Consider the following 25,231-nt stretch of genomic DNA (forward strand, 5'->3'; position numbering starts at 1 on the left):
CAGGCATTCCATTGCCTCACGGGTTCTTATTATTTCTGGAGGGCAAGGCTCCCAGAGTTGTTTGTCTAGAGTAGAGATGAGGCCGACCTGCAGACCAGCCCCTGCCTGCCAAGGCCACAATACTTACATACGGTTTGACATTTTCCCACATAACTTACTGAGGTCTATCTCACTGACCTAGTTAACATGTTTATTGTTTGCCGCTGGACTCCAGCTGCTCAAATGTAAGCCACATTAAAGTAGGGATCTTAGAATATTCTGCTCCTTGATACAACCAAAGGCCTAAAAGAACATTGATTGCACAGTGGAATCATGAAATTTGCATTTGTTTTTTGAAGCTTTGCTCTACTTGCATTAATAGGTAGCAAGCACCATGCTTTTGCCTGGATTCATGCCAGCAGCAGTACACAGAAAACCAAGCCAGATAGGATACACTAAATAAATACACCATACAAGAGTATCAGAGTCACAGTGTTCTATTAAACATCGGAATAACAAAATATCTCAAGTAATCGATGAGTACTGTTCACAGTTGTATCAATTACATGCATCCCCCCCCCCCCCCCGTAGGCACCTCTGGCTCAGCAGGGAGCCCAGGGACTGGAAGTGAAACAGGTGAGGGTGGCACAAGGTCTGTTTTCACTTTGAGTAGGGCCTGGGGGAAAGGGAGCTCCAGTAGCAACAATGATCACAAGTGGGGTCAGCCAGCGCACCTGTGGGAAGTCATTGACGGTTCCTTTCATTTAGAAACAGAGATCTTCAGGAAATGTCTCCGTCACTGCAGGAGGCAGAGGGAGTGATGCTGTGTTGATATTTTATCTTTGTTGTTGTTAGGAGCTACCCAGGAATTCTCTAGGATGACCATTACAGCTGGGGGTTCCTACACAGGTAGGTCAACTAGAAGAAATCTCCATATTTGACCTCATAATATAGTTGGTACATCTGCTCTGATAAAATACCAACATTATTCTTTCCTTAAATCTCAAATTCTCAGTCATCACCATTCACCATTTTCTTCCTTCAGAGGCCACAGCACTGACAGAAGGCAGCGGCACTCCTGGGACTGGATCCAGACCTGGTGAGAAGGAGTGCCTCGCAGTTATGTTTAAGTGTGAATTGTGACTGTATTGGCTCACTGACTGGTGTAACAACTGGGAGTAAAACACGTGAACCTTGGTTAAAGCCACCTTGTTTTAACTAACCTAGAATGAAAGGATTGCTTAGATGGGAGCTGCATGTTGGGGACACTACTATACTTGTTGATGAGTTAATCACATGGGTCAAGAAGAGGCTTAGCTTCTCCTTTCATCTTGAATCACTGTAAGCACGTTTTGATATAACAAAGATGCATGTGGGGTCCTTCTGAGGCAGGCACTGAGGAGGCAAACACCGGCCACCATGAAGCTCTCTGACCCTTTGCGTTTCAGGCACCACTGGGGTGGCCCCTGGGACAACTGGTGCTCCTGGCAGTTCCAACCCAGGTGAGTCAGCAAATGGACGTAAAATCTTCCAAGTGTGTTCCAGCAAATTAGATGTCAACAGTTCTAATAGCAGGGGTCCCACCATACCTTTTCCATAATCATTAAATATTGCACAATCACCTCTTTTCCCTTTCTTACCCTCAGAGGCTGCAACATTGCTAGGAGAAAGTAGCACACCCAGAGTTGGAATAGACACAGGGGAGCGCAGCTATGCTAATATTTGCACTTCATAATAACTTCTCAAAACAGTCTTGCAGAAATATTCTACACTGTTTCAATATGTAATACTGGCAAAGTTCAGATTAAAATAAAGACAAGGCAGTTATTATATTGCCTCATGATATCCTGTGCTTACAAAAGTTTACTAGACCATCACAAAGTCAAACAAATGACAGATAAACAGTAATGTGGAGAGAAATTTTATGTCTCCCCTCTAAAGAAAGAGAAATAGTAGTTGAGATCTCAGTAAACTTGCTCTACAAAGAAATGTTACCTGGGGCTCATAGGGATGACATCTTAGCACTAACAGTCACAGAGTATACTTTGTTGCTTCAAGGAGAGGTTAGATTCTTTTTAAATCACATGGTAAACAATCAATAGCACTAGGGATATTGTGGCTTTCTTGTTGTATGTACCGCTGCTATCATCTCTGGAGAAACCCTGGAAACTAGAAAATACACAACAGATGAACCTGAAAAACATGTGAAAACCAGACGTTGGAGTCTTAGATGATCTATTCTGACAATAGCACAATGAGTACTTTCTCCCAGCCTAGTCTTACTCTGATTCTTCTATCAGAAGCCACAGCTTCTGTGGGAGAAAGTAAAACCACACAAGCAGAATTTCCAGGCGGTAAATTCTTTATTTAGGATTAAAAAAAATATATCTATGTCAGTGTGGCTGCAGTGAATATGTGAAATGGGGAAGTGGGTTGAAAAAATGGATTGGCATTGTCCTTGGGAAAGACCATGCCAGATTCAGAAACCAGGTCTGCCTGGGAATGTTCTGTTTTTGTACATTGAAGCAGAGCTCCTGGTTGGATGGCAGGAATGATCTACCTATGGCCAGCCCTGACCCTCGCTGACCTCATTCTTAAATATGGCTTGCCATTTCCTATACCACTTATTGACATACATCAACTTAACTTATTTAACATAGTTGCTGTTCATGTCCAATCTCTGCTCCTAGGTTTAACAACTTTAGGGAAGGATCTTTGAATATTGTGCTCATTGATACATCCAAAGTCCTAAAACAAAATTTAACAAATTTGCTTAATTCATATCAGCAAAAGGATCAAACAGGTGGTTATTTCAGGCCTCTCAAGAGTTGTGTTTATAGGCAGCATTATGGTTTCACCTGGAGCCAGCAGCAGTTCACAGAAAGGCAAGCCGGGTGGGGAACACTCAACAAATTCATCAATGGTAATATTAGAGGCACAGCGTTCTACTTCACACCTCAAAGTATCAGAATATCTCCAGTAATGGATGAAAACATTTTAGAAAGTTGTATGCGTCATCTGCCTTTTTCTTCCCTTAGGCACCTCTTTCACATCAGGGAATCCAGGGACTGGAAGAGAAACAGGTGAGGGTGACACAGGTCTCCACTCAGTCCCACTGGATCAGTGGACAAGGGAACTCCAGTAACGACAAGGAGCACTAGGTTGTTCAGGATAGGAAATTGTGGAAAGTCATTGATGGCTCAGATTTTCAGAAATAGAGGTCTCAGGTACATTCTTCCAAGGGTTCAAGGACACAGACTTTGAAGGAGGGAACTTAGGCTGTGTAGACACGTTTCTTTTTCTCCCTTCCAGGTGCCACAGGAGAAGTCTCTAGGACAACCATTACACTGGGGAGTGCCCGCACAGGTAAGAGAACAAGTAGAAAACTCCATACTTAAATCATAATGTAATTAGTTGACATGCTCTGATGAAATACTAATGTGATTCTTGCCCTAATATCACAAATCCTCAGTCCTCACCATTCCCCATTTCCTCACTTCAGAGGCCACAACACTGACCGAAGGCGGGGGCACTCCTGGATCCAGACCCGGTGAGAACGAGTGCCACCATATTGGGGTTCACCGGAAATTATGACCCCACATGGGGCCTTGCTGGGAAGTGAGAGATCTGCATTTGCTATTAGTTTTGTTTAGATTTAACATATAATTTAAAATAACTTTTAATACTGGCATTGAGCCTCATAGTTCTAACTTTCTCTAAAAGCTGGTGGTGGAACTAAGAAAAGAGGTTTCTCCTGTGCTGCTGTTACCCTGAAAGAGATGTCAGGGGGACCTGAGAAAATTAGACATTTTGGAAGAAGGCAAAGCAAAGTGACCTCTAAAAGAAGCCTAGCCTAATAAAGGATTTCAGCTCAAAAGAGCAATAATGATATTCAGTGTTTTTCTAGAAACATTCAAATATTTTTCTGATATTTCTCCATGGTAGGCACCACTAAAGTACCAGGAGGCCAAGTAATAACTGGGAGTGTGGCAGGTAAACCAGGGTGTAGGCCATCTTTTACTTTTTCCCCCCTGAATTTGTTGAATGGAGTGCCTGAAAGTGGTACCTTATGCTAGAAACATACTATCTTCATCGCCATTTTAGTAATCTGAGTTATAGGAAAGTCAGAGCTTCGCACCTCATCAGGAAGCAGTGATTGGTCCCCAGTTATAACAAGATAAGCTAGAGTCCTTCTAGAGTCAGGTCTTCAGGACACAAAGGTGAGTCATTGTCAAGAACTCAGACCCTTTGTGTTTTAGGCACCACTGGCATAGCCCCTGGCACAACCATTGCTCCAGGAAGTTCCAACACAGGTGAGCCAACATGTTGACATAGTATCTTCAGCATGTTCACCCACAACTAGATGTCTTCTCTGATACTATACAGTGCAGGGAAACCACAACCTCTCCACCAGGATCCTTAGATAGTCTCTCATTGCCTCTTTTCTCCTTCACTTTCTCAGAGGCCACAACTATCCTGGGACAAAGAGCAACAACCAGACTTGGAATAAACACAGGTGAGCGCTGCTAAGCCAATACCTACACTTCATACTAAGAGTCTTCTGATAATATGTCTGCTCCGCTCATATGTTATAGAAAGCCATTTATATTAAAAAAGTAAAAAGGCCAATCCTTACATAATACCTTTATTGCTCCAGCAAGAGCTGCAAACGTGAGACATCTATTCCTACATAAATCATTGTGGACAAGCTTTTGAACTGGTGACCACTGTCTCTTTCTGGCTTTAGGTACCACTGGCACGGCCTCTGGAGAAACCCTGAAACCTGGAAGTTACAACACAGGTAAGTCTGACAGTACATGTGAAACCTGGACATAGGCACCTTGGATGATATATTCTGACAAAAGCAAAGTGTGTACTTTCTCCCAACCTATTCTTATTCCTTTTCTTTTTCTATCTCTCAGAGGCTACAACTTCCATGGGAGGAAGTGGAACCAGCCAGACCAGATTTCCAGAAGGTGAGCTCTTTTAGGCTGAGGCTTTGGGGTTATTTTTCAAAGTTTTGCGTGGCAGTAGTGAACACAAGCGTGAGAAGGTGAGTTGAAGAAATGCATCGGCCTTTCCTATTGTAACACGGAGGTCAGAGTCCCAATGTTGGGTTGGCCTCGGGACTCCTTGGCCTCACATATCCCCGTCTGGATATCTAGAAGCCCAGTTTGCAGAGCTAGTTGTTGGGTGGCAGGGATGAGGCCAACCTGCTCACAGCCTCCACTGCCAAGGCCCCAGTGCTACGAGTATGGGGATTTTTCACAGCACACTGACTGATTTACCATGTTTACAGTTCACTGTTTCTCTCAAGTTGCTAGAGTGTAAGTCACATTAGGAGTGGGATCTTTGAACATCTGGTTACTGATACATCTAAAAGCCAAAAAAATTGTACACAAGTACTCTCTTAGTAAATTTCAGAGGAACGATAAAAGACATCCTTATGTTGGGATGTAACTCTATTTGTGTTAATAGGTAGCATCATGCTTTCCCCTGGAGCCAGCTGCAGTTCACACATTTACAAGCCTGTGAGATACACTAAATAAATTCACTATACAAGACTATTAGAGTTATATAAAATTTTGGAACATCAAAATATCTCAAGAAATTAATGAACAACATTTAAAAACATGAATCCATTATCTGCATTGTTCTTTTCCAGGCACTTCTGTCCTACCAGGGAGGGGGACTGTGAGTGGAACAGGTGAAGGTGACACAATTGACTGTTATTCAGTGGGATCTATTCAAGAGAGTACTCCGTTAGCAGCAGTAATTAGAACATTGGAGAAAATAAAAATTATGGAAAGTTATGAATAGCTTATTCTTTCAGAAATAGATGTCTCAGGTAATGTGTTCTAGGAATTCAGGGCCACACAGGTGCTTCAGGTGAGGGTGAGCTAGCCCTGGATTGACATCTTCATCTTCTCACATTTAGGAGCTACCGGGGAGTTCTCCAGGACGACCATTACACCTGGGAGTTCCCAGACAGGTAGGTGAACAAGATGACATTTCCATATTTAAAGTTAATAGAATTAGTAGACGGGCTCTGATATCATAGCAACAGAATTCTTCTGCTAATATTCCAAATCTGACCTTAATATTCATCATTATGTTCTGTCAGAGACCACGACTTTAAGAGAAGGCAGCGGCACTACGGGGACTGGATTGAGACCTGGTGAGAAAATGTTCCTGGAGTTTGGGGTTTCCCATGAGTGGTGATTCTTTTTCACCTTGCCTGTGGGGAAATGGCTTTTATGCAGTGGTTTCCATTTGCATCTAGTGTTTCTTATATTTAACATACTTTACAGAACCTCTTACTATTGACTCTAGTCTTACAATTATTAACTTTGTAATGAAAGGCTGTTGGTGAAGTTACCCTGTGAGGACCTGCAAATTATTAAGTCAGGGAGACCTCAGAAATATTGCATGTCTGGGAAAGTGTAAAACATGTGAATACCAAAACAAAGGAAAGAACAGCTTGACCAGGCAGTGGTGCAGTGGATAGAATGTTGGAATGGGATGCAGAGGACCCAGATTCAAGACCCTGAGGTCGCCAGCTTGAGCGCGGGCTCATCTGGTTTGAGCAAAGCTCACCAGCTTGGACCCAAGGTTGCTGGCTTGAGCAAGGGATCACTAACTCTGCTGTAGCCCCAGGTCAAGGCATATGTGAGAAAGCAATCAATGAACAACTAAGGTGCTGCAACGAGGAACTTATTCTCATATCTCTCCCTTACTCTCTTTCTGTCCTCTCTCTCTTTTTCTGTCTATGTCACACACACACAAACATTCACATTCAAATATTTCTCTGATTTTTCTTCCATGATAGGCACAACTGTACAACCAGGACAACAAGCAACCGGGAGTGTGACAGGTAATGCTGAGAGCCGTTCTCTTTCTCCATCTCCTGTAATAGATGTGGTCGAATGACTTGGAAGGGTGCCTCATGCTGGGAACATAAGTATTTTATTGCTTTCTCAATGATGTGGACCTAGATTTTCTCTTCATCTTGATTTAGCAAAAGTGCCCTTTCATTAAACAAAGACACACTGAAACCCTTCTAGAAGCAGGTCAGCTGACAAAACCCTGAAGCTCTCTGACCCTTTGTGTTTCAGGCACCACTGGGGTGGCCCCTGGGACAACAGGTGCTCCTGGCAGTTCCAACCCAGGTGAGTCAAGGGATTGTTGGAGTCTTTTGTATCTCTTCCAGCAAATTAGATGTCACTTTTGGTATTATTTATTTCAGGAGTATCGCCATATTGTATTCCTACTTAAACTAACCCCTAATTATCCTTTCTTACCTTCCTTCCCTCAGAGGCCACTACATTGTCTGGGGAAGGTGGAATAACCAGAGGTGGAACAGACACAGGTGAGCATTGCTAAGCTAATACCTGCACCTCAGAATAACTTATTTAAACAGTGTTTTGAAAATATCCTATTCTCATTACACATGTTATGCTGAGAAAGTTTAGATTACAAAAGGACAAGCCAGTCATTATCTTGCATCCCTGTTACCTGACTTTATAAGACTCTGCACTAGACCATCATGAAATAAAAAAAGATAAATAAATAGTAATGTAGAGAGAAATTTTATATCTCCCCTCTAAATAAAGAGACATGGCAGTTTAATAATTTGTAAACTTGTCGTACAAAGAAATGTGACATGGTGCTCATATGGATGACATCTTGGTACTAAAAATAACAGGACTATACTTTGTTGCTTCAAAAGGACTTTAGATTCTTTTTAAATCATGTGGTGAACAAGCAATGGAAATAAGGACCTGAGGTGTTCTTGTTTTAGGTACCACTGGTGTAGTCTCTGGAAGAACCATGGAACCGGGAAGATACACAACAGGTTAGCCTCAAAATATATGTAAAAACCACACATTGGCAGCTTGGATGATATCTGCTGGCAAAAACACAATGTGTACTTCTCTCAACCGAGTCTTACTCCTTTTCTTCCTTTCTCTGTCAGAGGCCACAACTTCTACTGGAGGAAGTGGGACCACCCAAACAGGACTTCCAGGAGGTGAGCTCTTATAGTCTGAGGCTTTGGGGTTTATTCATTAACGTTTTATATGGTGGCAGTGAGCGTGTGTTGAAAGGTGAGCTGAGGAAATGGGACACACTCTCTCTGGGAGCAGAGCATGCCAGAGTCACAAACCTGAGTTTGCCTAGAGATTTCTGGTGTCACCTGTTTTCCTCTGAATTTGTATATCTTATCAGAGCTCTTGATTGGATGGCAAGGTTGACCTAACCTATGGGCCAGCCCCCTCCTAATTTCACCCAATTCTTATAGATTGTTTGCCATTTTCCATAGCACTTATTAACATATATCAAAATAACTTATTTTTCATGTTTACTGTTCACAACTGGTTACTGGTGTTGGAATGCAAGCCATGTTAAAGAAATTATTTGAATATTATGTTTAGTGATATAACTAGAGTCCTAAAACAAAATTGCACAGATTTACTTAATCAATATCAGTGACAGAATTAAGCAGATAGCTATTTTGAAGCTTCTCAACAGTTGTGTTAATAGTTTCCACCACACATTCACCTGGAGCTGTAGCAGTTCCCAGAATGGCAAGCAAGCCATGTATGATACAATAACTAAAATCACCATAAGAGGGTATTAGAAGAATCGCATTCTACTGTAAACCTCAGAGCATCCAAATATCTCATCAGAATATCTAAATGAATAACATTTAGACCCGCCATCTAAGTTTTTCCACCTGTAGGCACTTCTGTCTCAGCAGGGAGTCCTGGGACTGGAAGTGAAGCAGGTGAGGGTAGCATAAGTTTCTTTTCAATTTGCTGGGATATGTGGACAAGTGAACCCAGTAACAACAACGAGCATTAGGTTGTTCAGGATAGAAACCTGGAAAGTCATTGATGGCCCATATTTTCAGATATGCGGGTGGCAGATAAAGTCTTCAAGGCCACAGAGTTTTAAGGAGGCGGACATTGCAGTGTTAATGTCTCCTTCTTTCTCACATTTAGAAGCTGCAGGGAAATTGTTTAGAACAACTATTACACCTGGGAGTTCCCACACAGGTAGTAATAACAAGAAGAAATGTATATATTTAAATTCAAGAGAGTTAGTCTACCTGCTTTCATAGAATATCCACATAATTCTCCCATATATCCCAAATCCTTAGTCCTCACCATTCCCCATTTCCTTCCGTCAGAGGCCACAGCACTAACAGAACCGAACAGCACTCCTGGATCCAGACCGGGTAAAGAACGAGTACCATCATTTTGGGGGCTTACTGTATATTATGACCCCACATGGAGCACCTGCTCTGATGTGTGATCTTCCACTGTGTGTTTTGCATTTGCTACTAGTTTTATGTAGATTTAACATATTATAAAGAGCGCTCTAAATGCTGGCTTTTAGCCTCATAGTTCTAACTTTCTAAATAGGCTGCTGGTGAATCCAGTAAAACAGGTTTTCCTGTGATGCCATAACTCACAGTGAGATGTCTGGGGCACTTGAGACATATTTCATATCTTGGAGGAAGGGAAAATGATGTGACCTTTTAAAGAAGTTTATCCTAACACAGGTTTTCTGCTCAAAAGTGCAATAATGATATTCTGGATTTTTCTTGATACCTTAAAATATTTTTCTGGTATTCCTCCATGACAGGCACCACTAATGTACCAGGAGGAGAAGCAACTGCGAGTGTGACAGGTAAACCTGGGTCTTTTTTTCCCCCTCAATTTGTTGCATGAAGTGCCTGAAAATAGTGCCTCATGCTGGGAACATACTATCTTCATTGCCATCTTAATGATCTGGGTTATAAGAAAGTCAGAGCTTCCCACCTCATCAGGAAGCAGTGATTGGCCCTCAGTTATAACAAAGATAATCTAGAGTCCGTCTAGAGTCAGGTCTTCAGGACACAACAGTGAGTCACTGTGAAGACCTCAAACCCTTTGTGTTTCAGGCACCACTGGCATAGCTCCTGGCACAACCCTTGCCACAGGAAGTTCCAACACAGGTGAGCCAACATGTTGACATAGTATCTTCAGCATGTCCACCCACAACTAGATGTCTTCTCTGATACTATATTGTGCAAGGAAACCACCATGTCTCTTCCAGAATCCTTAGATAGTCTCTCATTGCCTCTTTTCTCCTTCACTTTCTCAGAGGCCACGACTATCCCAGGACAAAGAGCAACAACCAGACTTGGAATAAACACAGGTGAGCGCTGCTAAGCTAATACCTGCACTTTATACTAAATTTTTAAAAGTCTTCTGCAAATAGAACTACTCTGCTCGTGTATGTTACATAAGGCCAGTTTATATTAAAAAAGAAAACAGACAAGCCAGTTCTTACACGAATACCTTTATTGCCCTGGCTTATAAGAATTGGTATGTGGAGATGCCGATTTCTATTTAAGTCACATTGTGGACAAGCTTTTGAACTGGTGACCACTGTCTCTTTCTGGCTTTAGGTACCACTGGCACGGCCTCTGGAGAAGCCCTGGAACCTGGAAGATACAACACAGGTAAGTCTGAAAGTACATTGCAAATCAGGCGTTGACACTGTGGATGATATATTCTGGGAAAAAAAAAACCACACTGTGTACTTTATCCCAACCTATTCTTACACTTTTTCTTCCTCTATCAGAGGCCACAACTTCCATGGGAGAAAGTGGGACCACCCAGGCCAGATTTCCAGCAGGTGAGCTCTTTTGGTCTGAGGCTTAGGGGTTATTTATCCATGTTTTGTATGGTGGCAGTGAGCACACATGGCCAGGTGAACTGATAAATAAGTCTGCCTTCGCTGGAAATAGTTAAGCCAGAATCTCAACACTGGGTTGGCCTCAGGATTCCTAGAACTTCCATATCCCTGTCTGGATTCCCAGGGCCCAGACTCGCAGAGCTAGCTGTTGGGTGGTAGGGGTGAGACCAACAAGCCTACAGCCTCCGCTGCCAAGACCCCAGTGCTATCTGTTTGGCATCATAGCACACTGACTGATTTACCATGTTTATTGTTCAACACTGGTCTCCAGCAGCTAGACTGTGGGCACATCAGGGAAGAGATCACTGAGTATTGGTTACTGATATATCTAAAGGCCAAAAACAATATTGCCCCAAAAAATCATTTAATAAAATTCTAGGGAATTTTAGAATAGGGATGAAAGACATCCTTATGTTGGGACGTCACTCTACTTGTGTTAATAGGTAGCCCCATTCTTTCCACTGGAGGCAGCAGCAGTTCACACATTTACAAATATTGAGATATACACTAAATAAATTCACCATACAAGAATATTAGAGACAGAGTGTTCTATTAAAATTTGTTTTATCAATATACCTCAAGTAATTAATAAATAACATTTAAAAACATAAACCCATTCAAGATGAACCCATTCCTCCATAGGCACTTCTGTCCCACCAGGGAGTCCAGGGACTGGGAGTGGAACAGGTGAGAGTGACAAGATTGACTTTGTGTTCAGTGGGATCTGTGCAAAAGGGTGCTCCTGTAGCATCCGTGATTACAGTGTTGGTCAAAATAGGAAAGTATGGAAAGTTATTGATGACTCATTCTTTTAGAAATCAAGGTCTCAGGTAATGTGTTCTAGGAATTCAGGGCCACACCGGCACTTCAGGTGAGGCTGAGCTAGCCCTGGATTGACATCTTCATCTTCTCACATTTAGGAGCTACCGGGGAGTTCTCCAGGACGACCATTACACCTGGGAGTTCCCAGACAGGTAGGTTAACAAGAGGACGTTTCCGTATTTAAGGTCAATAGAGTTAGTAGATCTGCTCTGATACATAGCAACAGAATTCTTTTCCTGATATTCCAAATCTGACCTCAATATTCATCATTTTCTTCCGTCAGAGGCCACGACTTTACGAGAAGGCAGCGGCACTACGGGGACTGGAATGAGAGCTGGTGAGAAAATGCTCCTGCAGTTTGGGGTTTCCCATGAGTGGAGGCTGTTCTCAGCCTCGCCTGTGGGGAGGTGTGCTTCCTGCAGTGTTTCCACTTCTTTCCATTTTTCTTAGATTTACCTTGTGTTGCTCTCTAGCCTCACTGATGTCAGCTTTGTAAAGAAAGGCTGTTGGTGAACTCAGTGTGAGAGTTTTACCCTGTGCAGATACTCAGATCACTAAGTCAGAGGGAGCTGAGTAATATTGCATATCAGGGAGATAGTAAAACAATGTGAAATCTTAAACAGGTATCTTCTTTAGAAATGTTCTTCTTGCTCAGAAGACCAATAATGATATTTAATATTTAGCTGCCATATTAAAACATTTATTCTGGTTTTCCTCCCACAGCAGGCACAGCTACAGAACCAGGACAACAAGCAGCCGGTAGTGTGACAGGTAATGCTGAGAGACAGCTACCTTTTCCTCTGAATCCCTTGTCAATGGAATGACTTGGATGGGTGCTTCATGCTGGGAACATTAATATTTTATTGCTGCTTTAATGATATGGGCCAAAGCAAAGGCCTAGACTTTCACTTCATCTTGAATTAGCAAAAAGGGTCCTTTCACTTAGCAAGGACACACAGTGGCCCTTCTAGAAGCAGGTCAGCAGACAAAACCCTGCAGCTTCTGACCCTTTGTGTTTCAGGCACCACTGGGGTGGCCCCTGGGACAACTGTTGCTCCTGGCAGTTCCAACCCAGGTGAGTCCAGAATTTGTTGGAGTCTTTTATATCTCTTCCAGCAAATTAGATGTCACTACTGGTGTTATTCATTGCAGGGGTATCAGTATATCTTATTTATAACATTTATTCTCTAATTACCCCTTTTCTTCTCTCTCTTTATATTTCTCTCTCTCTCTCTCTCTCTCTCTCTCTCTCTATATATATATATATATATATATATATATATATATATATATATATATATAATTTTACTTTATTTTTTTTCCAAAGTTAGAAGTGGGGAGGCAGTTAGAGTGACACCTGCATGTACTGGACTGGGATGCACCTGGCATACCCACCAGAGGGTGATAGGGTGATGCTCTGCCCATCTGAGTCACCGTTCAGTTGTGGCCAGAGACATTCTGGTGCCTGAGGCAGAGGCCGTGGAGCCATCCTCAGCGCCCGGGCCAACTTTGCTCTAATGGAGCCTTGGCTGCAAGAGGGGAAGAGAAAGATAGAGAGGAAGGAGATGGAGAAGGGTGGAGAAGCAGATGGGTGCTTCTCCTGTGTGCCCTGGCTGGGAATTGAATCCAGAACTTCCAGACACTGGGCCGAGCTCTTCTGCTGAGCCAACCAGCCAGGAATCCCCTAGTTACCCTCTTTTACCTTCCTCCCCCCAGAGGCCTCTACATTCTCTGGAGAAAGTGGAATAACCAGAGGTGGAACAGACACAGGTGAGCATTGCTAAGCTAATACCTGCTTCTCAAAATAATTTCTTCAAACAGTGTTCTGAAAATATCCTACTCCTTTCAAATATATTATATTGTGAAAGTTTATATTACAATAGGACAAGCCACTCACTATCTTGCATCCTTGTTACCTGAGTTTATAAGACATTCATAGACCACAATGAAGTAAAAAAAGATAAGTAAATAGTAATATGGTGATTAATTTCATATCTCTCCTCTAAATAGACGACATGGCAGTTGAGAACTGAGTAAACTTATTGTACAAAGAAATGTTACACGGGGCTCATATGGGTGACTTCTTGGTACTAAAAGTAACAGGACTATACTTTGTTGCTTCAAAAAGAGTAGATTTAAAAAAAAAAAAATCACTCGATATACAAGCAATGGAACTAAGGACCTTACATGTTCTTGCTTTAGGTACCACTGGCGTAGTCTCTGGAGAAACAGTAGAACCGGGAAGATACACAACAGGTTAGCCTCAAAATATATGTAAAAAATGCACATTGGCACCTTGGGTGATATATTATGACAATAACTCAATGTGTACTTCTCTCAACCCTGTCCTACTCCATTCTTCCTTTCTCTATCAGAGGCCACAACTTCCATGGGAGGAAGTGGGACCACCGAAGCAGGACTTCCAGGAGGTGAGCATTTTTAGTCTGAGGCTTTGGAGTTATGTATCAATGTTTTATATGGTGGCAGTGTGCATGTGAGGGCAGGTGAATTGAGGAAATGGGATGCACTTTCTCTGGGAGCAGAGCATGCCAGAGTCACAAACCCGGGGTTCAAAGGAATTTCTGTCATCACATGTCTTGCTCTGAATTTGTACATCTAATCAGATCTCCTGATTGAATGGCAAGAAGACCTCCCTATGAGTGAGACCATGCCCACACTGACCAAATTCTTATATATGGTTTGTCATTTTCTCATAACACTTATTAACATACAACAAATTGACTTACTTTTTATGTATACTGTTCATGGCTCGTTTTTGGTTACTGAAATGTAAGCCATGTTAAGGAAAATCTTTGAATATTGGGTTCAGTGAAACATCCAAAGTCCTAAAACAAAATTTCACATAAGACTTGTGGGGTAAATATCAGTGACAGGATTAAGCAGATATTAATTTTGAAGCTTCCCAGTAATTGCGTTAATAGGTTCCACAACACATTCATCTGTAGCTGCAGCAGTTCCAGAATAGCAAGCAATGTAGAAGACACTAAATAATTTTGCCATAGGATGGTATTAGGAGAATAACGTACCCTTGTAATCCTCAGAACATCAAACACCTCAAGAGTTAGAAGAATAACGTTTAGAAACTTGAACCATTATCTACCTTTCTCCTCCTGTAGGCACTTCTGTCTCAGCAGGGAGTCCGGGAACTGGAAGTGAAGCAGGTGAGGTTGTTATAGGTCTGCTTTCAATTTGCTGAGATATGTGGACAAGGGAACTCCTGTAACAGCAATGAGCATTAGGTTGTTCAGGATAGAAACCTGGAAAGTTATTGATAGCCCATATTTTCAGAAATAAAGGTGGCAGGTAATGTCTTCAAGGCCACAGAGTTTAAAGGAAGGGACTAATGCTGTGTTAATGTCTCCATCTTTCTCACATTTAGGAACTACAGGAAAATTCTTTAGAACAACCATTGCACCTGAGAGTTCTCACATAGGTAGGTGAACAAGACAAAATCTGTGTATTTAAACTCAAAGTTAGTATGGCCACTCTGATAAAATATTTACATAATTTTTCCATTTATTCCAAATCCTCAGTCCTCACCATTCCCCATTTTCTTCCCTCAGAGGCCACAACACTAACAGAAGGCAGTGGCACTCCTGGGACAGGATCCAGACCTGGTGAGAACAAGTACCATTATTGACATCTGCTGTAAATTATGATCCTATGTATGGCTACCTGCATGGAAGTGTACTTTCCCACTGAGAAGTTTGCATTTTCTACTAGCTTTGTTTAGATTTAATATTATTAAAAAAGCTTTCAATACTGGCTTTTAGCCTCATAATTCTAACTTTCTAAATAAACTGGTGGTGAAACTGGTAGAGAGATTTCTCCTGGGCTGCCATATCCCACAGTGAGAGGTCATGGGGCTGCAGAGAGGTGAACTGGAGAGGTGTTGCATATCTTGGAAGAAGGAAAAAGCAATGTGACTTCTTAAAGAAGCCTATCCTATATAAAGGTTTTATGCTCAAAAAGCAATACTGATATCCAGTATTTCTCTTGAAACATTCAAATATATTTGTTTTTATTTCCCTTGATAGGCACCACTGAAGTACCAGGAGGGCAACCAACAGGGAGTGTGACAGGTAAGCCATCCTGAAAGCCACCTGTTTGTTCACCTTGAATGGAGTGCCTGGGTGTGGTGCCTCATGCTGGGAACATATTATTTTTTTCTTGTCTTAGTGATGTTAGTTATATGAATGTCCTGGATTCCTACCTCATCAGGAAGTATAGAATGGGTCTTTAGCTAATAAACATCAGCTAAGAGTCCCTCTAGAGTCAGGTCTTCAGGACACAAAAGTGAGTCACTGTGAAGATCTCAGACCCTTTGTGTTTCAGGCACCACTGGCATAGCCCCTGGCACAACTGTTGCCCCAGGAAATTCCAACACAGGTGAGCCAACATGGTGACCTGGTATTTTCAGTATGTTCTCCCACAAATTATGTCTTTTCTAATATTATACTGTGCAGGGAAACCACCATGTCTCTTCCAGGATCCTTAAGTCATCTCTTATTTTCTCTTTCTCCTTCATTTTCTCAGTGGCCACAACAATCCTGGGACAGAGAGGAACAACCAGACTTGGAATAAACACAGGTGAGCGCTGCTAATCTAATACCTGCACTTCAGAGTAACTTTTTAAAGTCTACTGAAAATATATGTACTCTGCTCATGTATGCTATATAAGGCCTGTTTATATTTAAAAAGATAAAGGCAAGCCAGTTCTTAGATGAATACCTTTATTGCCTTAGCTTATAAGAGGTGCTAAGTGAGAAATTGATTCCTCTTTAAAACACATTAAGTACAATTAATTGAACTAGTAACCACTGTGTCTTTCGGGCTTTGTGAAAAACTCTGGAACCAGGAAGTTACAACACAGGTAAGTCTGGAAATACATATGAAAACTGAATTTTGGCCCCTTGGATGATACAATCTGACAAAATCACAGTATGTGCTTTCTTCCAACCTATTCTTACTCCTTCTATCAGAAGCTCCAATTTCCAAGGTAGGACGTGAGTCCACCCAGCTGGATTTTCAGGTGGTAAATTTTTTATTCTGAGGATTTTTTTTTTCAGAGACAGAGAGAGAGTCAGAAAGATGGAGAGACAGGGACAGATAAACAGGAACGGAGAGATGAGAAGCATCAATCATTAGTTTTTTGTTGCACGATGAGACACCTTATTTGTTCATTGATTGCTTTCTCATATGTGCCTTGACTGCGGGCCTTCAGCAGACTGAGTAACCCCTTGCTCGAGCCAGCAACCTTAGGTCCAAGCTGGTGAGCTTTGCTCAAACCAGATGAGCCTGCACCCATGCTGGCGACCTTGGTGTCTCGAACCTGGGTCCTCCGTATCACAATCCGATTCTCTATCCACTGCACCACAGCCTGGTCTGGCGCATTTTTATTTTTTTAATTAAATTTCTGTATATTTGACTATAGTGAAGATGTGAGTGGGAAGGTGGGCTAAAGAAATGGACCTGTATTCTCTTTGGGAACAGTGTGTGCCAGGGTCACAAACCTAGTCTACTTAGGATTTTTCTGGTTTTGTGCATTCAAACAGAGCTCCTGGTGGGATGGCAGGAATGATTTACCTATGGGCCAGTAACTGCCCACATTGACCCAAGTCCAAAATATGGCTTGCCCTTTACCATGCCATTTAGTAATATACATCAACTTAACTTATTTAACATAGTTGCTGTTCATGTCCAATCTCCACTGCTAGATTTAGACACTTTAGGGAATAATCTTTGAATTTTGTGCTCAGTAACACATCCAAAGTCCTAAATCAAAATTTCACAGAAGATTTGCTTAATACATATCAGTGAAAGGATCAAACAGGTGGTTATTTTGAAGCTTCTTAAGAGTTGTGTTTATCGGAAGCAGCATGGTTTCACCTGGAGCCAGCAGCAGTTCACAGAAAGGCAAGCCGGGTGGGGAACACTCAACAAATTCACCCATGAGAATATTAGAGGCACAGAGTTCTACTTTACATTGGAAAGTATCAAAATATCTCAAGTAATGGATGAATACCATTTAGAAAGTAGTATCCATCCTCTGGCCTTTTTCCTTCTTTAGGCACCTCTATCACATCAGGGAGCCCAGGAACTGGAAGAGAAACAGGTGAGACTGACACAGGTTCCTTGCAATTTCATTGGGATCTGTGGACAAGGGAACTCCAGTAGCAACAATGAGCTTCAAGTCATTTAAAGTAGGAAATTGTGGAAAGCCTAGGATGGCTCAGATTTTCAGAAATAGAGGTCTCAGGTACATTCTTCCAAGGGTTCAAGGACACAGAAATTGAAGGAGGGAGCTAATGCTGTTTTGACACGTTTATCTTTCTCCCTTTCTGATGCCACAGGAGAATTCTCTAGGACAACCATTATACCTGGAAGTTCCCACACAGGTAGGAGAACAATAAGAAATATTCATATTTAAATGCAATAGAGTTAGTATGTTTGCTTTCATAGAGAAATATTCACATAATCCTTGCCTTAATATCCCAAATCCTCAGTCCTCACCATTCCCCATTTCCTCACTTCAGAGGCCACAACACTGACAGAAGGCGGCGACACTCCTGGATCCAGACCCGGTAAGAACGAGTGCCACCATATTGGGTTTACTGTAAATTATGACCCTACGTATGGATATCTGCATGGAAGTGTGCTTTTTGATTGAGAGGTTTGCATTTACTACTAGTTTTGTTTAGATTTAGCATTATTAAAAAAGCTCTCAATACTGGCTTTTAGTCTCATAGTTATAACTTTCTAAAAAACCTGTTAGATAGGTTACTCCTTTCTGTTGAAACCCGTTAGATAGGTTACTCCTCTGATGCCACATACCGTACTGAGAAATTGTGGGGTTGGGGTGGGGGTCTGAGGAGTATTACACATTTGAAGAAGGGAAAGCAATGTGACATCTTACAGAAGCCTATCCTGATAAAAAGAATTCTGCTCAAATGAGCAATAATGTTATTCAGGATTTTTCTTGATACATTCAAGTATATTTCTGTTTTTTTTCCCCTCATGATAGGCACCACTACAGTACCAGGACGCCAGGAAACAGGGAGTGAGACAGGTGAACCTGGTGGCGGCCTCCTCTTATTTTTCACTTTGAATGAACGGAGTGCCTGGGAATGGTGCCTGATGCAGGGAACATAAAATTTCCATTGCCATCTGAATGACTTGAGTTATAAGAAAGTGACAGCTTCTCACCTAGTGAGGAAGCAATGAATGGGACTTTAGCAATTAAAGATAAGGTAGAGCTCTCGGTTCCTGCTGTCACCATTGCAGGGGCCTCCCTGATCTCTTGCCCTCCATGGAAAAAACAGGCTTTCTGCTTTTCCCTTGGCTTCTCTTCTGGCTTGCCTGTCTTGGTGAGACGCCAATAAACAGAATGGCCCACTGGAAAAAAAAAAAGTTAAGGTAGAGTCCTTGTAGAGTCAGGTCTTCAGGACACAATCCTGAGTCACAGTGGAGATCTCAGACCCTTTGTGTTTCAGGCACCACTGGCATAGCCCCTGGCACAACTGTTGCCCCAGGAAGTTCCAACACAGGTGAGCCAGCATGTTGACATAGTATTTTCTGCATAATCACCCACATATTAGATGTCATCTCTGATAGTGTACTGTGTAGAAAAACCAACATATTTTTCCCAGGTCCCTTAAGTAGTCTCCAATTCACTCTTTTCTCCTTCACTTTCTCAGAGACTACAACTATTTCAGGACAAAGAGCAACAACCAGAGTTGGAATAAACACAGGTGAGCACTGCTAAGCCAATACCTGCACTTCATACTAAGAGTATTCTGATAATATGTCTGCTCTGCTCATATGTTATAGGAAGCTATTTATTTTTAAAAAATGTCAAGCCATTTCTTACATGAATACTATACGGCCTTAACTTATCAGAGCTGCAACGTGAGACATTGATTCCTATTTAAGTCTATTGTGGACAAGTAATTGAACTAGTGACCACTGTCTCTTTCTGGCTTTAGGTACTACTGGCACGGCCTCTGGTGAAACCTTGAGACCTGGAAGTTACAACACAGGTAAGTCTGAAAGTACATGTGAAACCTGGACAATTGGCAACTTGAGCGATATATTCTGACAAAAGCACAGGATGCACTTTCTGCCAACTTATTCTTACTACTTTTCTTCTTATATCCATCAGAGGCCACAACTTCCATGGTAGGAAGTGGGACCACACAAGCCAGATTTCCAGGAGGTGAGCTCTTTTAGTGTGAGGCACTTGGGTTATTTTTCAAAGTTTTGAGTGGCAGCAGGGAATACATGCTTGGGAAGGTGAGCTGAAGTAATTATTGTACCTTCCTCTGGGAATACGGAGTTAGAGTCCTAGCCTGGTATTGGCCTTGGGATTCCTTGGACTCACATATCAATGTCTGGATTTCTAGAAGCCAAATTTGCATAGCTAGTCGGTGGGTGGCAGGGATAAGGCCGTTTTATAGCTTTTGCTGCTCAGACCGAGTGCTATGGGTTTGACATTTTCTCATAGCACACTGACTTATTTATCATGTTTACTGTTCAGTGCTGGTCTCCAGCAGCTAGAATGTGGCATATCATAGAAAGGATCTTGGAATGTTGGTTACTAATACATATACAGGCCAGAAACAATATTGCCCAAAACACTCATTTAATAAATTTCCAGGAAACGATGAAAGACATCCTTATGTTGGGGCGTCACTCTACTTTTGTTAATAGGGAGCACCAGGATTCCCCTGGAGACAGCAGCAAGCAGTTCACACATTTATAAGCCTGTGAGATACACTAAATAAATTCACCATAGGAGACTATTAGAGTCACAGACTAGTATAAAATGTTGGAATATCTAAATACCTCAAGTAATAAATGAACAACATTTAAATACATGAATCCAATATTTGCATTTTTCTTTTTCAGGTACTTCTGTCCCACCAGGGAGTCCAGGGACTGGGAGTGGAACAGGTGAGGGTGACAAGATCGACTTTTATTCAGAGGGATCTATGCAACAGGGTACTCTGGTAAAAGCAATGATTAAAATGTTAATTGGTCAAAATAGAATTATGAAAAGCTATTGATGACTCATTCTTTCAGAAATCGAGGTCTCAGGTAATGTGTTCTAGGAATTCAGGGCCACACAGGTGCTTCAGGTGTGGCTGAGCTAGCCCTGGATTGACATCTTCATCTTCTCATATCTAGGAGCTACTGGGGAGTTCTTTAGGACAACCATTGTATCTGGGAGTTCCCAGACAGGTAGTTTAACAAGACGACGTTTCCATATTTAAAGTCAATAGAGTTAGTGGAACTACTCTGATACAATAGCAAAGAAATTCTTTTCCAAATATTGCAAATCTGACCTCGACATTCATCATTTTCTTCCTTCAGAGGCCACGGCGTTAAGAGAAGACAGCAGCACTACGGGAACTGGATTGAAAACTGGTGAGAAAACATTCCTGCAGTCTGGGGTTTTCCCTGAATTGTCTCTTCTTAGCCTCGCATGTTGGGAGGTGTGCTTCAGTACAGTGGCTTCCATTTGCATCTAGTGTTCCTCATATTTAACATAGTTTAAAGATACTCTCACTACTGACTGTTGCCTCATAATTGTTAAACTTTATAAGTAAAGGCAGTTGGTGAAGTTACTCTGAGAAGGTCTGCAAATTATTAAGTCAAGGAGAGCTCAGAAATATCGCATGTTTTGGAAAGGGTGAAAGCAAAGTGAATAACTAAACAGGCATACCCTAAGAAAACATATTTTTTGTAAAGAGGAATAATGATCCTATTTAATATTTTCCTGTTACATACAAATATTTCTCTGATTTTCTTCCATGACAGGCACAACTGCAAAACCAGGACAACAAGCAACCGAGACTGTGACAGGTGATTCTTACAGCCGTATTCTTTCTCCATCTCATGTAACAGATGCCGTGGATTGACTTGGAAGGGAAGGGTGTCTCACACTGGCAACATCACTATTTTATTGAGTTCTCAATGGTGTGGGCCATAGCAAAGGCCTAGACTGTCTCTTCATCTTGAATTGTTGAAAATGGTCCTTTCATTTAGCAAAAACACAACAAGGCATTTCTAGAAGCAGGTCAGCAGACAAAACCCTGCAGCTTCCAACCCTTTGTGTTTCAGGCACCACTGGGGTGGCCCCTGGGACAACAGGTGCTCCTGGCAGTTCCAACCCAGGTGAGTCAAGAGGTTGTCAGATCTTTTGTATCTCTTCCAGACTTCTGGTCTTATACATTGCAGAGATATCAGCATACATTCTCTCTAACATTTATTTTATTATTACCTTTCTTCTCCTTCTTTCCCTCAGAGGCCACTACGTTCTTGGGAGAAAGTAGAATAACTGGAGTCGAAACAGACACAGGGCAGCATTGCTAAGCTAACACCTCCATCTCAGAATAACTTCTGAGTTATTCTAACAGTGTTCTGAAAAGACCCTACTGTCTTTACATGTTAAACTGGGAAAGTTTAGATTAAAAAGGCCAAGCCATTATTCCCTTGTCTCCTTATTGCCAAGTTTATATGTCCCTTCACTAGACCATTGTAAAATTAAAAGTGATAAGTATATAGTAATAGGAACAGAAATTTCATATCTCCCCTCTGAATAAAGACATGGCAGCTGAGAAGTTGAGAACTGAGTCAGGTTGTTGTACAAAGAAATGTTACATGAGTCTCATATGGGTAACCTCTTGGTACTAAAAGTAAGAGGGTTGTACTTTGTTGCTTCAAGGAGAATCTAGATTCTTTTTAAATCACGTGATGAACAGGCAATGGAACTAAAGACCTTGACCTGTTCTTGTTTTAGGTACCACTCGTATAGTCTCTGGAGGAACCATGGAACCGGGAAGAGACACAACAGGTTAGCCTGGAAATATATGTAAAAACGGCACATAGGCAGCTTCCGTGATATATTATGACAATAACTCAATGTGTACTTTTCTCAACCCTGTCTTATTCCTTTTTTCCTTTCTCTATCAGAGGCCACAACTTCTGTGGGAGGAAGTGGGACCACCCAAGCAGGACTTCCAGGAGGTGAGCATTGTTAGTGTAAGGAGTTGGAGTTATTTCTCCATGTTTTATATGGTGGCAGTGACCATGTGAGGAAAGGTAAATTGATGAAATGGGACGCACTTTCTCTGGGAGCAGAGCATGCCAGATCACAGACCTGGGTTGAAAAGGAATTTCTGTCATCACATGTCCTGCTCTGAATTTGTACATCTAATCAGAGCTCCAGGTTAGATAGCAAGGAAGACCAGGCTTATAGGCCAAACCCTGGCCAGTTCTGCTCAAATCTTTCATAGAGTTTGCCAATTACCCATAGCACTTAATAACATACAAAAAAATTGACTCATTTGTCAAAAAATCCAGTTTGCAGCTGGCCTTCAATTGTTGCAAAGTAAGCCAAATCAAAAAAATAATCTTTGCATACTGTCTTTAGTGATATAACCAAAGTCCTAAAACAAAATTGCACAGGAGATGTACATGATCAATATAAGTGATAAGGTTACATAGATATTCATTATGAAGCTTCTCAACAGTTGCGTTAATAGGTTCTACCACGCATTCACCTGGAGCTGCAGCAGTTCCCAGAATGGCAAGCAATGTACAAAACAGTATAAATTCACCATTGGAGAGTAATCTATTAGAAGAATAACGTTCCACTGTATTTCTCAGAACATCAAACATCTCCAGAGTTAGAAGAATGACATTTAAAAAGTTGAACCATCATCTACCTTTTTCCTCCTGTAGGCACTTCGGTTTACTGTTCAGTCTGGTCTCCAGCAGCTAGAATGTGGTTCATCACAAAAGAATCTTGAAATGTTGGTTACAGATACATCTAAAGGCCTAAAACAATATTGCGCAAAACACTCATTTAATAAATTTACAGCTTGACCTGGCAGTGGCACAGTGAATAGAACATCAGATTGGGATGTAGAGGACCCAGGTTTGAGGCCCCAAGGTTGCCAGATTGAGCAAGGGCTCGTCTGGTTTGAACAAGGCTCACCAGCTTGAACCCAAGGTTGCTGACTCGAACAAGGGGTCATTGGCTCTGCTGTAGTACCCTGGCCAAGGCACATATGAGAAAGCAATCAATGAACAACTAAGGTGCCAGAATTAAGAACTGATTCTCCTTATCTGTCTCCCTTTCTGTCTCTCTGTCCCTATTTGTCTCTCTCTCTATCTCTGATCTCTCTGTCTCTGTCACAAAAATTAAAAAAAATAGAAAAAAATTTTCCAGGGAATGATGAAAGTTATCCTTATGCTGGGACGTCACTCTACTTGTGTTAATAGGTAGCACCAGGATTCCCCTGGAAACTGCAGCAAGAAGTTCACACATTTACAAGCCTGTGAGATACACTAAATAAATTAATCATAGGAGACTATTAGATTCACCAAGTTATATAAAAATTTGGAATATGAAAATACCTCAAGTAATAAATGAACAACATTTAAATACATGATTCTATATTCATGTGTTTTTTTTCCAGGCACTTCTGTCTCACCAGGGAGTTCAGGGACAGGGAGTAGAACAGGTGAGGGTGACAAGATTGACTTTATTTCAGAGGGATCTATGCAACTGGGTACTCTGGTAGAAGCAATGATTAAAATGTTAATTGGTCAAAATAGGATTATGAAAAGTTATTGATGACTCATTCTTTCAGAAATCAAGGTCTCAGGTAATGTGTTCTAGGAATTCAGGGCCACACAGGTGCTTCAGGTGAGGCTGAGCTAGCCCTGGATTGACATCTTCATCTTCTCACATCTAGGAGCTACCGGGGAGTTCTATACGACAACCATTGTATTTGGGAGTTCCCAGACAGGTAAGTGAACAAGACGACGTTTCCATATTTAAAGTCAATAAAGTTAGTAGACCTACTCTGATACAACAGCAAAAAAACTCTTTTCCTAATATTCCAAATCTGAACTCGACAACATCATTTTCTTTCATCAGAGGCCACGACTTTAAGAGAAGGCAGCAGCACTACAGGGACTGGAATGAGAGCTGGTGAGAAAACGCTCCTGCAGTTTGGGTTTTCCCTGAAATGTGACTTTTCTTAGCCTCCCATGTTGGGAGGTTTGCTTTCCTGCAATAGTTTCCATTTACATCTAGTGTTTCTAATATTTAACATAGTTTGCAGATACTCTCACTACTGATTCTAGCCTCATAATTGTAAACTTTGTAAGTAAAGGCTGTTGGTGAAGTTACCCTGTGAAGATCTGCAAATTATTAAGTCAGAGAAAGCTCAAAAATATCGCATGTCTGGAAAAGGGTGAAAGCAATGTGAATAACTAAACAGGCATACTCTAAGAAAATGTATTTCTTATAAAGAGGAATAATGATCCTATTTAATATTTTCCTTTCACATTCAAATATTATTCTGATTTCCATCCATGATAGGCACAACTGCAAAACCAGGACAACGAGCAACTGAGACTGTGACAGGTGATTCTTACAGCTGTTATATTTCTCCTTCTCAAGTAACAAATGCCGTGGATTGACTTGGAAGGGAAGGGTGTCTCACACTGGCAACATCACTATTTTATTGCATTCTCAATGGTATGGGCCATAGCAAAGGCTTAGACTTTCTCTTCATCTTAATTAGTGAAAAGGGTCGTTTCATTTAACAAAAACACACTGAGGCATTTCTAGAAGCAGGTCAGCAGA

The 25,231-nt window shown here is 41.6% G+C and overlaps 1 protein-coding gene across 1 annotated transcript in view; it reads left to right on the plus strand.

Moving 5' to 3' along the window:
• Window positions 1-25,231, plus strand: part of LOC136391576 (mucin-19-like) — a 107,051-nt gene that overhangs the window by 13,556 nt on the left and 68,264 nt on the right. Inside the window, exons 21-44 of the mRNA XM_066363327.1 lie at window positions 571-615; window positions 835-888; window positions 1,025-1,078; window positions 1,428-1,481; window positions 13,264-13,317; window positions 13,750-13,803; window positions 13,923-13,976; window positions 14,685-14,729; window positions 14,948-15,001; window positions 15,132-15,185; window positions 15,606-15,650; window positions 15,904-15,957; window positions 16,105-16,158; window positions 17,639-17,683; window positions 17,922-17,966; window positions 18,105-18,152; window positions 19,062-19,115; window positions 19,266-19,319; window positions 19,554-19,607; window positions 19,730-19,783; window positions 20,476-20,520; window positions 24,333-24,386; window positions 24,518-24,571; window positions 24,965-25,009. Coding sequence (XP_066219424.1) covers window positions 571-615; window positions 835-888; window positions 1,025-1,078; window positions 1,428-1,481; window positions 13,264-13,317; window positions 13,750-13,803; window positions 13,923-13,976; window positions 14,685-14,729; window positions 14,948-15,001; window positions 15,132-15,185; window positions 15,606-15,650; window positions 15,904-15,957; window positions 16,105-16,158; window positions 17,639-17,683; window positions 17,922-17,966; window positions 18,105-18,152; window positions 19,062-19,115; window positions 19,266-19,319; window positions 19,554-19,607; window positions 19,730-19,783; window positions 20,476-20,520; window positions 24,333-24,386; window positions 24,518-24,571; window positions 24,965-25,009 — 1,227 coding nt within the window. The remainder of the gene's footprint in view (window positions 1-570; window positions 616-834; window positions 889-1,024; window positions 1,079-1,427; window positions 1,482-13,263; window positions 13,318-13,749; window positions 13,804-13,922; window positions 13,977-14,684; window positions 14,730-14,947; window positions 15,002-15,131; window positions 15,186-15,605; window positions 15,651-15,903; window positions 15,958-16,104; window positions 16,159-17,638; window positions 17,684-17,921; window positions 17,967-18,104; window positions 18,153-19,061; window positions 19,116-19,265; window positions 19,320-19,553; window positions 19,608-19,729; window positions 19,784-20,475; window positions 20,521-24,332; window positions 24,387-24,517; window positions 24,572-24,964; window positions 25,010-25,231) is intronic.

This window comes from Saccopteryx leptura, chromosome 2 (genome assembly GCF_036850995.1).
Source record: "Saccopteryx leptura isolate mSacLep1 chromosome 2, mSacLep1_pri_phased_curated, whole genome shotgun sequence".
In the NCBI taxonomy this organism is placed as follows: Eukaryota; Metazoa; Chordata; class Mammalia; order Chiroptera; family Emballonuridae; genus Saccopteryx; species Saccopteryx leptura.